Genomic DNA, 19,287 nt, shown 5'->3' on the forward strand with positions numbered 1-19,287 from the left:
TTTAGTGGAGAAATTTTCTTCAAAATTTCTTTCATAGTTACTATTGCTAACTCTATTTACTCAATCCTATTCCCTCCCCCTCATTTATTCTATTCTCTCTCTCCTTTCACCTTATCCCTTCTCAAAAGTGTTTTGCTTTGGACTACTGTCTCCCCCCAATCTGCCCTCTCTTCAATCACCTGCCCACTTCTCTTTCCCCCTTCCCCTCCTACTTTCCTGTAGGGTAAGACTGATTTCTATACCGAATTGAGTGCATATGTTATTCCCTCTTTGAACCAATTCTGTTAAAATTAAGGTACACTCACTTCCATTCCCACCTCCCCCTTCTTCCTTCTATTGTAAAAGCTTTTTCTTGCCTCCTTTATGTGAGATAATTTATCCTATTCTACCTCTCACTTTCCCTTTCCCTTTCTCCTAATGTATTCCCCTCTTAGCCCTTAATTTTATTTATTTATATTTTCTTTTCTTTTCTTTTTTACAGGGCAATGAGGTTTAAGTGACTTGCCTAGGGTCACACAGCTAGTGTCAAGTGTCTGAGGACGGATTTGAACTCAGGTCCTCCTGAATCCAGGGCTGGTGCTTTATCCATTGCACCACCTAACTGCCCCCCCAAGTTTATTTATTTTTAAGATATCATCCATTCATATTTAACTCCTTTGCTTTTTTCATGCCTGGTTGAATTGATAGCTTATGAGAATCCCATGCTGCAATTATTTTCTCAAGGAGAAACCCCTGTATTATGTGGTATGTTCTGGTATTCATAGTTTTCTTAGTGTTCTTCATTTCTGTAGTATCATCAGTCCCCTTTTTGTAATTCAAAGATTTCCTCAGTATAACACAAAGAAGAGTAAGTATAAAAATAAAAATAGGAAAAGAACATTCAAATTCATAAGGACCAAGCATAAACAAGAGTTCAATCCTGGTCTGGGTGAATAACCAGGAAAAGAAGTTTAAGATGCTAAGACTCCAGAGGCCAGGATCCATAGGGAAAGGCAAAGGGAGAGAGACTAGAAATAGGAGGCTAAAATTAGAAAAAGGTACTTAAGAGGTACTTCGGCAGCCCCCCTTTCAGAGCCTGTCTTACAAATATAACCTGACCTGAAATATCCATACCTTTCTACCACCTCTTAAGGGAATGGTATTTAAATTAGTAGTAGCAGTACTATAAGAATGGATGTTTTATTTATTGCATAAGGGAATAAAAGTCTATAATTACTGAGATTAGAATTACCTTATATGGGATATCACTCCCTTTTAATATATAAAGTCTCGGGAAAAAGACTTTTTAAAAATTTGTATTACTATTCTGTAAGACAACATCTGAATAGTAATACAAATTTTTAAAAAGTCTTTTTTCCAAGACTTTATATATTAAAAGGGAGTGATATCCCATATAAGGTAATTCTAATCTCAGTAATTATAGACTTTTATTCCCTTATGCAATAAATAAAACATCCATTCTTATAGTACTGCTACTATTCTGTAAGACAACATCTGAGGGGCAGCTAGATGGCACAGTGGATAGAGCACTGGCCTTGGATTCAGGAGTACCTGAGTTCAAATCCGGCCTCAGACACTTAACACTTACTAGCTGTGTGACCCTGGGCAAGTCACTTAACCCCCATTGCCTTAATAAAAAAAAAAAAAAAAAAAAAAAAAAAAAAAAAGACAACATCTGGCAGACAGTAGGCACTTAATACATTTTCCCCTATTCATTCAAGTGTTTGTCTTAGATGGATGGCCAATAACTGAGAAGAAACAAAAGAGAACAAATTTGGAAGCTGTGTTTTATAATGAAAAGAATGCTTACTTAAGAGACAGAATACTTGAGCCCAAGTCCTCCTTTTCAATTGTCTGAGTAAGCATGAGCAAGTTGTATAACCTCTCCCAACTTAACTGGAGAAAATGGTACACTGACATACACATCAGTCACCATTTGCTTTTATTAAGTAAGTTCACTGGTTCTCTTTGCAAAGGGCATTGTGTTTGATGCACTGCTAAGTATGTAACCAAAGGAGATCACTGGCAAATAGAAAACCTCCAGAAACGAGAAAATGTATATAGCAGCATTTTTTTTTTTAGTAGTAAAGAACTGGAAACAAAATTGAAGCCATCAGTTGGGGAATGGATAAACACATTGTAGTACATAAATATAATGGAGTAGTATTGTATTGTAAGAAATGGTGAACATAACAAATACAAGGAAGCATGGAAAAACATGAATGGATAGAAAGAGCAGTAAATAGAACAAAACAAAAGCTAATGATAATAACACTGATAAAATAACAATAATGAGAACAATAGTGTACATGGGCAGAACAGTGTTAGTAAAAAGAATAACAATCAGAAAAAAATTAAAGATTAATATTGTGGGGGCAACTAGGTGGAGCAGTGGATAAAGCACCGGCCCTGGATTCAGGAGGACCTGAGTTCAAATCTGGCCTTAGACACTTGACACTTACTAGCTGTGTGACCCTGGGCAAATCACTTAACCCTCATTGCCCCAGAAAAAAAAGATTAATATTGTGGACTTATAACAAGTAATTTGGTCCCATAAAGGTATATTCAAAGACATCTCATTCCTATACAGAGATAGAGGTAAGAGAAATCCACTAATGTGAACCATTACATAAAATATCTGTCTTACAGACTGTAGCATTTGCCAAATTTCAGTCTATCCAACAAATATGGAACTCTTATTTAGGAATTAATTAATTGCCTATTCAAATGATTTTGACCAAATATTTGCTCATTCAGGAAAAAAATCATAACGACAAATAATTTTTAGTGAGCAAAAGTTTTGATATCCATTACTTTCTTGAGGGTTTCTTTTACATCTTTGTTTCTCAGACTGTAAATAAGTGGATTCAGCATAGGAATTACCACAGTATAAAAAACTGAGGTCACTCTAACTATGAGCCATGAACTTTTGGAACTAGGAATACAATAAAGAAAGAGAATAGTCCCATAGAAGATGGTAACAGCTGTCAGGTGGGAGGCACAGGTGGAGAAAGCCTTATGTCTCCCACTGGCTGAATGCATTTTCATGATGGTGACAAAAATACAAATATAGGATGTGAGGATAATGAGAAGAGTGCAAAGTGCATCAAAGTTAGCAAAAATAAATAGCATCATTTCACTAAAGTGTTTATCAGAGCAGGAGGCTGAGAGGATGACAGTATACTCACAGAGAAAATTATTGATAAGGTTAGTCCCACAAAATGACAACACAATGAGAGAGGAGGTAAATATGAAGGAGGAAATGATGCCCCATGAATATGCTGCAGCCACCAGAAGGGTACACAGTTTCTGTGACATGGAAACAGCATAAAGGAGGGGTTTGCAAATGGCCACAAAACGGTCATAGGCCATCACTGCCAGTAGGAATGTTTCTGTCACCAAAAAGTTGGCAGTAAAAAATAACTGCGTGAGGCAGCCCTCAAAGGAGATAGTTCTGTCTTCCACAACTAGGTTTTCTAAGAGCTTGGGTGTGACTCCAGTGGAGTAACAGAAATCCACAAAAGATAAGTGGCTGAGGAAAAAGTACATGGGGGTATGGAGTTTAGGGTTGATCCTGATGATCACAATAATGCCCAGATTTCCCACTACAGTGACCATATAGATGGTCAAGAACAATAGAAAGAGGGGGACTTGGAGGTCTGGATAATCTGAGAAGCCTAAAAGGATGAATATGACTGAAGCACTCTGATTCTTGTCAGTTGTTATCATGGTTCCTCCTCAAAAGGATTCAATATGGATTCTGAGAAAGAGAAAGTGATGTTAAGACAATTAATAAATACTTTTATTTTTTATTCTTTATTAATTGACTAGAATTTTATTTTCTAAAATATATATAAAAACAAATTTTAACATCATTTTTAAAAAAAAAATTGTGTTCCAACTTCTCTTCCTCCTCCATTCCCACCCACACCCACTAAAACTCAAGCATTTCAAAATAAGTTATACATAAGTAGTCATGGAAAACATACTCACATTAGCTAGGCTATGAGAAAAAACAGTCAAAAACACCCCCAAATCTTCAGATTGAGGAAAGAGGAAATGTGTTTCCATCTGTTTTCAGATGCTATCAGTTCTTTCTCTGTAGATGAGTTGCCATTTTCATAAGTCCTTCAGGGTTATATTGGATCATTGCCTTGCTGAAAATAACTTGGGTTTACATAAATAGTAATTTATCTATGTTTTCTTAAGTACCTGGCAATAATCTTTTTCAGAAACCTACCTGATATTGATTACTTTCAAAATTTTCAGAAATTAATGGTCACCTTGTAATAGGTCAATATGTGCACATAGGAACAATCTGGATGAGATTATTACAGAAGTCTATGACTTGGCAGCTTAGAGAATTGCTTCAGGGATTCTCTGTTCATTGACTTTGTCAGGGTCCCTCATCAAATGCATCAGAGACAGAATTTCAACACAGATCTCCCAGATTTCAAATATGACTCTATTTCCACTGTACTAAACTGCTTCTCCTTGCTTTATAATGAATGCACAGAATACTAAAGGGTTGTAGAATCAAATTGGGGGAAATGGTAGTTAGTTCAAGGCCAGAAATGGCAATTCTTTAACCCATGTTTATTTGTTATCTTACTGTTTCCTACACTCTGCATTTCTGGTGCCTTCAGTTGGATATGTAGATTCAATAGTTTAGCTCTTCCATTATTCAGTTTTATTTTCTTTTTTGGACTTCTACGGACCAGAGCATGCCAGGCACTTCTATCTTCTACTATCTGCCAACGTCTTTTCAAGCTCATATCCATTGCTTCCATGACAAAATGTATCCAATGGTCTTGGGATATGATTATGGGGTGATAGATTCATATTTTTAGACCTTGAAGTTTCAGTGTCCATAGAATCAAAAAATCAGGGATCTAAAGCTGGAAGGTACCTTAGAGGCCACTTAGTCTTACCCCTAACTTCTTTTTTATCACTTTGTCCGCTAAACTTAATTAGCCTTTTTTATTTTTTAATTAATTAATTTTTTTTTTTTTTGGCGAGGCAATGAGCGTTAAGTGACTTGCCCATGGTCACACAGCTAGTAAGTGTCAAGTTTCTCAGCCCAGATTTGAACTCAGGTCCTCCTGAATCCAGGGCCAGTGCTTTATCCACTGTGCTTCCTAGCTACCCCCCCCCCCAGCTTCTTAAACTGTGTGTTGAAACCCCATATGGGGTCGCATAACTGAATATGGGGATTGTGACAAAATGGCAACAGTAAGAGGTTTCTGCTTGCCTATTTTATGTAGCTGCATACCAGGTATCATGTAAAATTTTCTCAGGCAAAAGAGGGTTGTGAGTGGGAAAAGTTTAAGAAGACCTGGTATAACCCCCTCATTTGAAAGATGAAGAACTTGAAAATTATAGAGGTTCAATCAGTGACTGAGCAGGTAAAGGGAGGGGCAGTGAATGATGCAATACAAAGAGGACTGGATTAGAAGCCACGGGAGTTGGCCTGAAATCCCGACTCTATGGCTTGTGTGACCTGAGGAAACTCAATTAACAGTTCCAGCCCCTCTAGGGCTGCTTTCAACTAAATCTATCATTTTATGAAGGGAGTGACAAAGCTGAATTTCAAACCCAGGAACTCTGGATCCAAATTCCACATTATTTGAACCATGTGACATTCCATTTTCCTGCATCTGCCAAGGGAATAGATCTGCTTCACAGAAAATTGAAAATCAAATTCCATTAGCTGTTCTTCATGAACTCCTTAGGTTTTCTTCCCCACCCCAAAGAAAATGACAGAACACTGTCTCTGAGTTCACTTACAGCTAGTTGTATATCTCTGGTGCTATGATCCTTGGACAGTAAGTATTCAAGGACTAAACCCATAATTTTGTCATCCCGTAAATTGTAATCACCCAATTACATCTCTACAGAGAACCATAGTTTTAGCCCAAACTGAATTTTCTTTATGCCAGCAACAGTGTTCTTTCTTGTATTCATATATTTACTCTCTCCACGCTCCTTACCTAAACACCCCCAGTTTTTCTCTATTTAAGTCTTACCCATTCTGCAAGGATTGCTCAGATCCCTGCTATTTGCAAAGCCTTCCAGTACAGCTCTCTGTTAATTGATTCCTCTCTCCTCTTGATACCTGAAGCATGTCTTGTGTGTGTGACACTGAGTGGGCCCTTGGTGTATGCTCTTGGTATCCAATACATAATTTATATTTACATTTGTATGTCCCATCTCCTCACTAGATTGTGAGACTCCCAAGTTCATATAGTCTGATCATGTCTTATTTTTTATCCTAGTTGATTTTAAAAAATGGCCAATAAATGGAAGGAATATGAGGATAATGAGGACAGAGAAGATGATTAGGAAGTCATATATTGAGAAGAAAGAAAGAGGAGGAGCAAATTACCTTGGCTATTTTGTCCTCTTCTTGCTTTCTGTCTTAAACTACAGATTCCTCACAGGAAAAAGGTGGGTTGTGAGGGTGGGACAGAGGGATGTCTTTCCCTTCCAGTCTAGGGCACTGACATGGAAAAGGAGTCCAATTCAAAGTACATCTACTCACCAGAATTTTGACTCCTGGAGTTGATTATTCCTAGGTCTGTTGCTTTGTGATTCATAAGTCCGATGCCAAAATAGAAGATGTCATCATATAGTGGGAAGAGAAGTAGACTGGGAGCCAGAAGATATGAGTTGGCATTCCAGATCAACCACTTATTAGTAATGTGCCCTTAAGAAATCTCGTTATCTTTCCATTAGTTCATCCATCAAATGAGGAGTTTGAACATGATAATAGTGAAAATCTGTTTTAGCCCTTGGATTCTCGGATGCTGTAATTCCAAAATTCTTCCATTGTTCTAAACTGTTCTAAAAAAATTGAAGAAAAAGATAGACTAACAATGGCAATATACAGTATATAATGTAATATAAACTACCACAATATGTTTCTTTGACCTTCCTGAGGCAATCATTTCAGGCTAATTAATTCATGGAATAGACAGAAAGCCAGAGGAATGTTATTTATGTACCCTGTCAGGACTTTAGTCTGGAGACAATGCTGTAGATCATATATCTGTCCTCAGGACCTTTGGGACCTAACATCTAGAGAATCTCAATTGACCTCTTCTTTGTGTACAACAGCATATCATTAGAGGGAACTCTAGTCTCCAGCGTCTCTTTTACAGAATTCATTATTATTTTTTTATGCACAGAAGATAGTACAATAGAGTTGTTTTGATGGAACTTATTTGTAGCTGGCCAAAATCTTCTAAAAATGTAAATGTAAAGAACCAACTAAGATAATATAATAACGGAAAATTTTGATTAAAATCAGAGTTTGAATAAATAACAAGCCCAAACAAAGTTCAGGACAGAAGCTGACCTCTATCATTCTCTCCTACACATACACAGTATGAACAATACATGATACTGGGGGTAGGAGGAATGCTCTGAGGGAGTATTTGAACTCATGATGATGATCCTTCCTGCTTTCAAGCACAGTGTTCTATCCATTGTGGAACCTAGCTGTCTGTTCATTGTTCTGAGGATCTATTTTTTTTTTTTTTAGTGAGGGTTAAGTGACTTGCCCAGAGTCACACAGCTAGTAAGTGTTAAGTGTCTGAGGCCGGATTTGAACTCAGGTACTCCTGACTCCAGGGCCAGTGCTCTATCCACTGCACCACCTAGCTGCCCCTGTTCTGAGGATCTAAAAACCTAAAGCTTTTCAAACCAGTCAGAAAAGGAAAATATGTTTTCATTCTTCATTTCAAGTACTTTTATCAAAAACAAAACAAAATAGGGGGCAGCTAGGTGGCGCAGTGGATAAAGCACTGGCCCTGGATGCGGGAGGAGCTGAGTTCAAATTTGGCTTCAGACACTTGACACTTACTAGCTGTATGACCCTGGGCAAGACACTTAACCCTCATTGCCCTGCCCCCCCAACACACACACACAAAAACAACTTGCTAAACCTCCAAATTCTGCTACTGTTATAACTGGATGCTAGAATTTCTGGGATCTTAATAATTTCCTCCTGTGTTATTCCTCTACAACATATTTCTCCTACCTAGTAATTATGGTGATCTGAGTAAGTTGTTCAGGCGGCTTCAGTCATGTCTGATTCTTTGTAACCCCATTTGGGTTTTTCTTGGCAAAAATACTGGAGTGAGTGGTTTTCCATATCCTTTTCCAGCTTATTTTACAGATGAAGAACTGAGGCAAACAGGGTTAAGTGACTTGCCCAGGTTCACACAGATGGTAAGTATTTGAGGCAAGATTTAAACTCATTAACATGAATCTCCAAGCCCAGAACTCTACCCACTGTACCACCTAGCTATCCATAATGAAATGTTGTGGAGGTAGTAAGGACTAATGACTGCAGTGATTTGTTGTGTCATTCAGTCATGTCTGACTCTACATGACCCCATGGTCCCTGGGGTTTTCTTGGTAAATCTATTGGAGTGATTTGCCATTACCTTCTCCAGTGTGTCTCTATTTTACAGATGATGAACTGAGGTAAAATAGCTATTGAGTTGCTTGTTCAGGATCACGCAGCTAATAAGTGGCTTAGGCTGGATTTTAATTAAAATTTTCCTGATTGCAGGCCTGGTGCTCTATCTACCACACTTTGAACATTAATCATTTGTGATTATCATTAAAAATAATATCCTAGGAGGAAGGTAGGTAGTGCTGTGGATAAAGCACCGGTCCTGGATTCAGAAGGATCTGAATTCAAATCTGCCCTCAGACACTTGATACAAAAATAGATAAATAAATAAAATTAATAATAATAATAATAATAATAATATCCTGTACTACAGAAATAATAATGTCACTGATTCCTCAGAACCTTATCTTTATCATAAACAATCGAACATGACATACACAGATACAGAGATACATATAGAGACACAGGTGGACTGGTTTTAGAAAGGAGACAAAGAAAGAGACAGAGACAGAGTGTTTATATCTGTAAAAGCAATAACTAGATTTCATTTGCGTTCATTTTGCAAATGTTCTAATCAGATATTTTAGCATTATTTCAGTATATTATTACTGTCAAGGACATTCTGTTACTTAGATGTACAGGGAAGTAAAGCAAAGAAAACTGGGATCTCTTCAAAATAAATTGGGGTCATGGTCGCTAAAATGGCAGTGGAAGCGAACCTCCAAGGCGAGCAGGTCTGGTGGCCCCGGGGGCGGTGCTACAGGAAGCCGCTGGCATGTTCTAGCAGCTCAACAGGGAGTGGAGCAGCAAGAGCCCCAGCCTGAGCAAGTCGGGGAGAAGCCCGGTCTCCTCACGTTGGTGTTGCGGGAACTCAACTTCCTGCCTACCAGGGGTATGAAATTGACCAAACAACGGCTTCTCCTGGCTCCTGACATATTGGAGATAGGTGCTGAATGGAACATCTTGAGAAAGGACATACCCACCTTTGAGCACTACGTGTGGCCCAGCTCAAATGCTATTACTTTGACTACAAGGAACAGCTCCCAGAGTCGGTCTACATGCACCATCTTCTGGGCCTCAATCTGCTCTTCCTGGTGTCCCAGAACCCCAATGGCTGAGTTCCACACCCAGCTGGAGTGCCTGCCTTTTAAGGCCATCCAGACCAATGTCTACATTAAACACTCTGTGACCTTGGAGCAGTACCTGAAGGAAGGAAGCTACAATAAAGTGTTCCTGGCCAAGGGAAACATCCCTGCTAAGAGTTATACATTCTTCATTGACATTTTGCTGGACATGATAAGGGACAAGATTGCTGGCTGTGTTGAGAAGGCCTATGAATAGATCCTGTTTGTAGAAGCCCCTCAGATTCTTTTCTTCACTGCCCCAAAGAAGATGACCGAGCATTCCAAGAACAGAGGATGGGTCCTGGGTCCCAGGAATTACTACAGTTTTAAGTGTCAGCAGCTGAAGCCCGGAGGAGAGAACCATCCCCTCCTCAGAGCTGTCAAAGCAAGTCATCAAGAATCAGTGGGCATGGGGGGGTTGCTGAGAGAAAATTGGATGTCAGTAAATAAAATGAAATCACACACACACACACACACACACACACACAAAACACCAAATAAATACAAATTTTTAAAAAAATAATAAATAAATAAATTGGAAGGCAATTCCTAAATTATAATTGCTCAGATTGGAAGAGGGGAGAGCCAGGAATCTTTGTCTGAACCCCAAAAATGAATCAAAAAATCAGCAAACATTAAACTTTTATGGTGTGACAGGAACTGTACTAAGTACATTGTATGACTGAACTTAACTTTCTGAGAATTCTATTAGTCCATTGTGTTGCTCCAGGAATCAGTGACTATTATTCTCTTTCAACACTGTAGACACTCATCAAAGTGTTTGTTTCTGTCAGGTCTCCAAGAATCACCTGCTCACCCCACCAGCTCATACCTTATATTGTTGTTGCTCTCATCTCATCTCTATAAAGTAGTGGAAATGAGAAGATTGGGGAAAAAAAAAGAAAACACATATTCAATTTTGTAGAATCAGTATATTTTAAAAAATAATAAATTGGCAAGTGGCTTTAATGAAAGATCCTAAAGCAGATATTACACCACAGGACACATTTTAATGATTTTCTGGCAGTTCTTTTTCTTATTTTGAACATCCTTCATTCATTTACCTAAAAATTTTCATGATTACCTTTCAGATGATTGTAGAAGTTATAACCACCAGAGAAGGGAATAACTGAATAGGATTCATGGAATTAATTTAATGTCACCATAAGTTCCATCAGAGCAGTTCTGCCAGGAGTCATAGAATCCAATGTAAATTATCTTATGGAGAAGCTATTCTGAAATCCATTAATTTCCTGAAGGTTTCCTTCACATCATTATTTCTTAGACTGTATCTTTAGGGATTTAGCATAGGAATCACCACAGTACAAAAACAAAAACAAGCCAAAACAAAACAAAACAAAACAAAGCCAGATAGCACTTTGAATGCATGTCATCAGTTTTTGGAATTGGGAACACAATAGGGAAAGAAGATAGTCTCATAGAACATGGAAATAACTGTCAAGTGGGACACACAAGTGAATAAAGCTTTATACCCCACAATGGATAAATGTATGTAAAGTATAGTGACAACAATTTAAAAAGAGATAGGAAGTAAGGATGATGATAATGGTGCAAAATACATTGAGATTGGCAAAAATAATATGTTTTCTTTCTAAAGATTTTTTTTCAGAGCAAGAAGCAGAAGGGATAACAATATTCACATACAAATTTATTAATGATTTTGGTATCATAAAATAACAATATAAGAAGTGAATAGGTGAGTACAATAGAAGAAATGCATATGCCACAGTCACTAGCAGGGCACAGAGCTTTGGGAACATGGTAAATGTATTGAGCAAAGGATAACATAGTGACAAAGTGGTCATAGTCCATTACAGCCAATATATTCATCTCTGTCATTATACAGGTAAAAACAGTGGAAAAATATGTGATGCAGGCCTTAATAGAGATGCTTTTGTCTTCTGCAACTAAGTTTTCTAGTAGTTTTCTTGTAATGTCAGTGGAGTAACAGAAATACATGACGGATAAGTGTTTAAGGAAAAACTACATGGAAGTGTGGAGTTTGGGGTCAATATCAATTATCACAATTATGCCCAAATTCCCCAGCATAGTGACTGCATAGATGGTGAGGAACACTAGAAAGAGGAGTATCTAGGGCTCTGGATATTGAGAAAATCCTAAAATGATGAAAACGACTGCAGTTCTCTGATTGCACCATGATTCCTCTTAGAGAGCATTGAGATGGATCAAGAGAAGCAAAACATGAATGAATTGAGGAATGCAGGATAAGGGGAATAGTATGAATTAGAAAATTATTATTGTTATAATCATTATGGAGATGGTAGTAGTATTACTTTCAAAGTTAGCATTTACTTTCAAGTCCTGTACATTTGGGTTGAGAGAAAATCATGGATTAGGAAAGAATCCAATGAACGAGTGACATAGAGAATGATTTGAATATATGGATGACTGTAAATTCACAGAATCAAGTATAATCTATACTTGAACAGAAGTCCATTCAAGAAAATATAGCTTATTCAGAACCGTGAAGTGGAGAACCCACTAATTTCTAAGGCAGCCTATTTCACTTCTTTGTACATCAAGATATAAGGATAAAGAAAATTCATCTCCCCTCCACTTTTGGTATTTATTGTGTCATTTTCAATATGTCACTTGTTCCCATGCATGCTAGTTCAGTTCCCTGGAACCCATCAGAATAATCCTCAGAGATCTTTCACATAACAACCTTTTTAAATATTTTAAAAGATATACAGCTCATAACCCCGTAACAATTTATCTATACTTTTCTTAGGACAGATGTCACATGATAAGCTAACAGTAAAAGACATATTTTTTTTTTCTAAAATAGTAACAGTTGAACATATTCTTTAGGAGAATTTCAGTAGCAAGATTCTGCAGAAGGACTTTTATAAAGAACATATTTTAATAGTATCCCTGGTATGGTAAGCATTTAAATTAGGATTTCTCTTTTTATAAAAACCTAGCAGAACACTCCCAAATTCCATATTTGTCTAGGAACAATGACAGTACGAGAATGTGCTTCCTGAAAGTTGAAAATTTCAAACTGGTAAATTCAGATGTATGGCTTATTCCAATGCCACTTTTCATCCAAGAATAGCACTATTCAATTTCCCATTCCAATCTCTACCACTTCATACTATTTCCATATGTAGCTTCCATTCCCTCTGTATCTTTTATTTTCTGCCTCTTCTTTCATTGGGTACAAATTATCTTGTTCAATATTACTTTCTCCCCTGAACCAAAATTTATCCCACGAAAATAGTTCTCATTAATTATTATCTTTCTGATGTAAAACTATGGCCATTTGTTGGCATTTCATAAATTCTAATGAACTGTCACACTCACCACAGTGTGTTCAACCATTCCCCAATTGATGGATTTCCCCTCAATCTCCAATTCTTTGGTATCAGAAAAAAACACTGCAATTAATATTTTGTACATATAGGTCCTTGTCCATTTTGTTTATTTATCTCTTTTGGATACAGACATAGTAGCTATATTGCTAGTTCAAAGGGTAAAATGGCTTTATAGCCCTTTGGGCATAGTTCTAATTGCTCTACAAAATGTTTGAATCTGTTCACAACTCCAACAACAGTTAATTAACTGGCATCTTGGCTGTGCCTCCATTCTTTTTTCAAGTTGTTTCTAGTTGCTTGCACAATTCATTGATTTTTGTTCCTTTTTCTGTTTTTTTGTTGATGTATGGAATTTTATATATAAATTTTTCTCCAAGTAGTGTTTTGGCTGAATCTTACAACTTTTGGAATTTTATCTCATTGTTATCATTAGCTAAAATGAAATTTTGGTTGTTTTTATTATTTCTTCTTTTACCCCTTCATTCTTTAGGAGTATAATGTTGAGTTTCCAATTAACTTTTATTTATTTTTTTCTAATAGTTCATTATTTTATTATTTTCCAGTTACATATTAGGATAGTTTTCAACATTTGTTTTCATAGGATTTTTAGTTCTAAATTTTTCTCCCACCCTCCTTTCCCTCCCTCCTCCCCAAGACAGAAAGCAATCTAATATAGGTTATATATGTGCAATCACATTAAACATTTTTGCATTAGTCATATTGTAAAAGAACAGTCAGAGCACAAGGGAAAAACCTCAAAAAGAAGAGAAAAAAATAGCCCCAAAGTGGAAGCAGTATGATTAAATCTGCATTCATATACCAAAGTTATTTTTTTCTGGATGTTGAGAACATTTTCTATCATGAAGTTCTTTGAAATTGTTTTGGACCATTACATTGCTAAAAGGAGCCAAGTCTATCACCATTGTTCATCACATAATGTTGCTGTTACTGTGTACAATGTTTTCCTCGTTCTGCTCCTCTCAGTCTGCACCAGTTCATGTAAGTCCTTCCAGGTTTCTCTGAACTCCTCCTGCTCATCATTACTTTTCACATTGATTTTTTTTTTTTTTTAGTGAGGCAATTGGGGTTAAGTGACTTGCCCAGGGTCACACAACTAGTAAGTGTTAAGCTTCTGAGGCCGGATTTGAACTCAGGTACTCCTGACTCCAGGGTCAGTGCTCTAGCTGCCCTCACATTGATTTTTTAAAACTTTGTGTTCTAACTTGTCTTCCTTCCTCCCTCCTTGCCCCTCCCTATGAAATCCAGCAATTCCATATAAGTCATACATGTTCAGTTATGCAAAACCTCTTCTCATTAGTCAGGTTGTAAAAGAAAATAGACAAAATACTTTTAGAAAGAGGAGCTATCAAATCAAATTATACTTCAATCTGTATTCAGATATCATTAGTTATTTATTTCTCTGTTGATGGTTCACATTTTTCATTCATTCTTCTGATATCATCCTGCTCATCATTTCTTTCACAGTTACTATTGCTAACTGTATTACCTTCCATTTTTATCCCTCCCCTTGATATTTACTCTATTTTCTATCTTCCTTCACCCTATCCCTCCTCAAAAGTATTTTGCTTTTTACTGCCCCCTCCCCCAATCTTCCCTTCCTTCATTTGCCTCACCCCCATCTCCTTCCCCTCCCACTTTCCCTTAAGGCATAATATATTACTATACCACTTGAGTGTGCATGTTATTCCCTCTTTGAGCCAATTCTGATCAGTGTAACATTCACTCACTCCCTAGCTCTTTCCCCATCTTCCCTTCTACTCTATAAGTGTTTTCTTTTTTTTTTTTGTAATGTGAGCTACTTTTCCCCAGTCCACCTCTCCCTTTCCCTTTCTTCCAGTGCATTCCTGTTACCCCTTAAATTAATTTTGAAGATGTCATCATGGGTCAGCTAGGTGATACAGTGGACAAAGCTCCAGCCTTGAAACCCCTTTCTAAATTTATTTTGTCTTTTTTCTTTCACAACCTAATGTGGACATTATTTACATGACTGCACATGTATAACTTATACTGAATTACTTGATTTCTCAGAGTGGGCTGGGGAGGGAGGGAGGAAGAAAATTTGGAATTAAAGGTTTTAAAAAAAATCAATGTGAAAAAATTTTTACATGTAATTTGGGGGAAATTCTAAATTAATTAATTAATTAAAAAGAAAAAATACTAAATGAAATGAAATGAAAAGAAAAAAGTTCATGAACCCCAGATGAAGAACACTTGGATATTGTCTTTATTATTATTATTATCATATATCAATTTCAATTCTTCTAGTTTGACTCAAACATCCTTGAACTAATTGAAAAAAAATATACTTAGGCATATTATTTGTCACCGGAAGTCACTCGGGTGCTCCATAGCTTCTTCATGGAATTTTTTACTTCTGCATTCCTTAGGGTATAAATCAAAGGATTGAGGAAGGGTGTTATAATTGTATAAAATACAGACACCAACTTATCAAGAGGGAAAGTAGTTGGGGGCCGGGTGTACATGAATATACAAGGACCAAAAAATATGATGACAACAATGATATGGGAAGTGCAGGTGGAGAGGGCTTTGCGCTTCCCCTCTGCACTATGATTTCTCAAGGAGTGGAGGATAATTGTGTAGGATATCATCAGCAAAATAAAGCTTACTGAACATATGGCTCCACTATTGGAAACTACTAAGAGGTTTAGTACATATGTGTCCATGCATCCCAGCCTCAACAAAGGTTGCAAGTCACAGAAATAGTGGTCAATCACATTGGGACCACAGAAGGGCACACTCAAGATAAGGATTATTTGGGCAATGGAATGCAAAAATGACCCTATCCATGCCAATAGAATCAGGATCCCACAAACCCTCCGGTTCATGATGACTGAGTAGTGTAGAGGCTTACAGATTGCCACATAGCGGTCGTAAGCCATTAAAATAAGGACCAATATCTCCATGCAGCCAAAGAAATGCATGGCAAAAAGCTGGGTCATGCATTCATCAAAAGAAATGGTGTTCTTATGAGAGAGGTTATCCACAATCAGTTTGGGAGCTGTGGTAGTAGAGAAACATGAATCTGCAATGGATAAATAGGTTAGGAAGAAGTACATAGGGGAACCAAGTGTGGGACTGGTCTTGATTGTCACAATGATTAATAAGTTCCCCACCACGGTGGCAGTGTAGAACACCAAGAAAATGGCAAATACTATTTTCTGCTTCTCTGGGTCCTGTGTCAGTCCAAGCAAAATGAATTCAGTTACATTGTTTCTCATCTTCAGAACTCAAGTGGGAAGGACACAGATGAGAACTAGTTATTATAACAAAAGAATAAAAAAAATAATTAATATAGCAGAATCTGAGAGTTCTTCCTAAAAGAAACACTGCCTGATTCTCTGCAGTTAAGTTCTGTTATCCATATTTTCAAAGTCTTAGAAGGGAGAACTTTAAGTAGAAAGTATTCCCACAATCTACTCTAATCTATCTAAGACATTTCTTGCACTTGAGATGTGTGAGAGAGAGTGACACTGTCCTCTGTGTAGTGACACATGCATAGCACCATGTATCAATCTTACAGGAAGATATGGATGGATGAGCATGGGAGAGTTGAAATTAGTGCTACTAGGTAGAATTATGTGTTCAAAAATCTGTTTGATAATTTTATTTTACCATTTTATTTTGGATGTTTCTGTGTTATTCAAAAACTCAAACTCTGTCTCCCTAGTTTTCCAAAGTTAACAACTTGGGGGATAATTACTATAACCTCCCAACCTACATACTAATCTGACAGAAACAAAATAGACCTAGATTGTTCTGATTCAGTAGTTCTTTTCATAGAATCTCAAATTTTGAAGGGAAATCAGAAGATGCATTGGTCCATTCTTACCTGAAAAAAAATAATTTTTACATGTTCATTGATAAATAATCATGCAGCTTCCAATTGAATATACCCAGTAAAGAAGAAAACTTCTTCATATTTCTATTATACTTTAGTACAATTTGAAGTATTTAGAATATTTTTTCCTCATATGAGGTTTATATTTACTTCTCAGTAACTTACAAAAATTGCTACTAGTTTTGTCTTATGAAATGAAATATTAAAATTCTGATCTCTCTTTCTCTCTCTCTCACTCTGTCTCTCTCTCATGACTGACAGACTTACCAATAATTGACAATAGCTCTCATATTCCCTATAACCTTTCTATTTCCATCTCATGATTTTCAAAAGTGTAAATTCCTGGTTTCCCTTCTCTGAATACGGTAGAGATAATCAATGTCCTCATCTAAATATGTTATCCAAACCCAGAACAGTAAACCATATTTGAGTCAACAAGGGGAGAATTCGTTGGAACTATCACCTCCCTTATTTTGAATACTAAGACTCAAATATAATCCAGGGTTCCAATAAAATGTTTCACACCATGTCAGATTGTTGACTCATCGTCAGATTGTTAACATTTATTAAGCATATATAAGGCATATATATATATATATATATATATATATATATATATATATATATATATATACAAAGGCCTCAAACTATGGGTTGTGGCATATCATAAATTTTTGAACTGATAGTGAAAAAAGAAGGAAAATTTTAAAAATTGAAGCTTAAAATACCATTAAATTTAAGATTATTACAAATCAATTTTACTTGCCTTTACTCCCTGATTCATTCTCACCTTCCTTCTCATTTCTAAAGATAATTGGCCCCTGATGCCAAAACAAGGTGCTTTAAACACATCAATATTTTTATAACAATGATTTATTGACTAATTTCAAATGAAAGTTAACTAATATTTGGGAAGAGTCGTAGACTAATGAATACCTTTTGTGTGGCCTTAACCACACATTTATTAGTGACCTTAAAAGTAGTAAAGACTCTCAAAAATTACTTTGTTAATTATGAATTGAGGGATTCAGACTAGATTATCTCTTTTTTTTTTTCTTTCTACCTGTGAAATGCTATAAATCTCCTACAAGCAATGATTGCAAAGTTGGTACTATGAAACCGTATCATTGCCTTTATGAACTTAGATTCTAGCTGGGGAAGACAGGTCCAAAGGACATATCATAAATGAAGAAATTCATTCAGGAGATTTATTATTTTGTATCTTGAGAATAAATAATCTTTTGATCCCTAGACTTCAGCCTTAAGTTATTTGATACAAAAATTTTCAAAAATGAAGTCTTTTGTTATCTATTTAAGAAGTTATCTTAATGCAACATATTCTAATATAATTCCACACATAAATACATGTTCAAGTAAGTAAAAGTCCAAATGAAAACCTGGACATAGCTTGGAGAATGCTGAATTGAGAATAACCAGCAATGGTGATAATTGTAATTATACCGTAAAATCCAATAATTCTTACCTTTCCCTCAAACCTTCTTTACCCCACTTTAGGTTTTTTTCCTTCTTTCTTCCATCTCCTTGCTTTTTCCTTTTTTGGTAAAAATCACAGAACTGGTAGTTATTTTTATTATCTTATGCATGTGTTTTTATTTATTTAATAAACTGTGAGGTTGCATATTATTTTTACCTTTTTGATCATGAAAGTATTTTATTATTTTTTCAGTGACTTGTAAAGATAGTTTTCCACATTTGGTTTTATAATGTTCCAAATGTTTCTCCCTCCCTCCCTTCTCTCCCTGTTCTCATATTATCTTTTAAAGGAGATGAGTTAGTTGGGAGTTTTTCTTGCTCTTTCAGGAAAACAAAATTAAATTAATATATTCCTATTTCCCTCTCCCACCACCCCTCATGGTCTTTGATTGATTTCCTTTTACCTCTGACTCAGTGGTCTTAGGAGGAAAAAAAGTTTTGATCTCTGATAAATACATTAGTCACATTATTTTCTTTTGTGCGTTAACAATGTATTACATTTTCATTTAAAAAAAGCAAAGACTGAAAGTTGGCAATTTGGTTTTATATCTGCAGTCTGTCTCAGTAGTATTAATTATTATTATTTTTGCTGGGCAATAAGGGTTAAGTGACTTGCGCAGGGTCACACAGCTAGTAAGTGTCAACTGTCTAGGCCAGATTTGAACTCAGGTCCTCCTGAATCCAGGGCTGGTGCTTTATCCACTGTGTCACCTAGCTGCCTCCCTTTTTTCACCTCTAGTATTAATTCTAAGGATGTTAGTGATCTCTGTTTAATGGCCATGTTTTATGGTTGAAAAGGCACTGAGATAGTGAGAACTACAGGGAACCCTAGAACTATGGCTAACTCATTGCCTAATACAGATTGGTTTGTTTTTACTTGAAGTATTTCTAAAAATTTTTAAAAAAAGATTCCCCCCCATCTTTGTATAAAATGGCAATAATTAGATGTGACCTACTTACCTTATAAGACTCATGGGCATTTAATGACCTATGAGAAAATAGATAATG

At 36.3% G+C, this 19,287-nt stretch overlaps 2 protein-coding genes and 1 pseudogene across 2 annotated transcripts; 1 reads left to right on the forward strand and 2 right to left on the reverse strand.

The window, feature by feature from the left end:
- Positions 1 to 2,784: 2,784 nt before the first annotated feature.
- Positions 2,785 to 3,729, reverse strand: LOC122732843 (olfactory receptor 5D18-like). Its single transcript, XM_043973244.1, has one exon. The coding sequence runs from the start codon at positions 3,727 to 3,729 to the stop codon at positions 2,785 to 2,787; it is 945 nt and encodes a 314-aa protein (XP_043829179.1).
- Positions 3,730 to 9,176: 5,447 nt separating this feature from the next.
- Positions 9,177 to 9,971, forward strand: LOC122731917 (annotated as a pseudogene).
- A 5,270-nt stretch (positions 9,972 to 15,241) lies between these two features.
- Positions 15,242 to 16,165, reverse strand: LOC122732848 (olfactory receptor 4C11-like). The gene has a single exon (XM_043973248.1). The coding sequence runs from the start codon at positions 16,163 to 16,165 to the stop codon at positions 15,242 to 15,244; it is 924 nt and encodes a 307-aa protein (XP_043829183.1).
- Between the last annotated feature and the right edge of the window lie 3,122 nt (positions 16,166 to 19,287).

This window comes from Dromiciops gliroides, chromosome 6, assembly GCF_019393635.1.
Source record: "Dromiciops gliroides isolate mDroGli1 chromosome 6, mDroGli1.pri, whole genome shotgun sequence".
NCBI classification, from domain to species: Eukaryota; Metazoa; Chordata; class Mammalia; order Microbiotheria; family Microbiotheriidae; genus Dromiciops; species Dromiciops gliroides.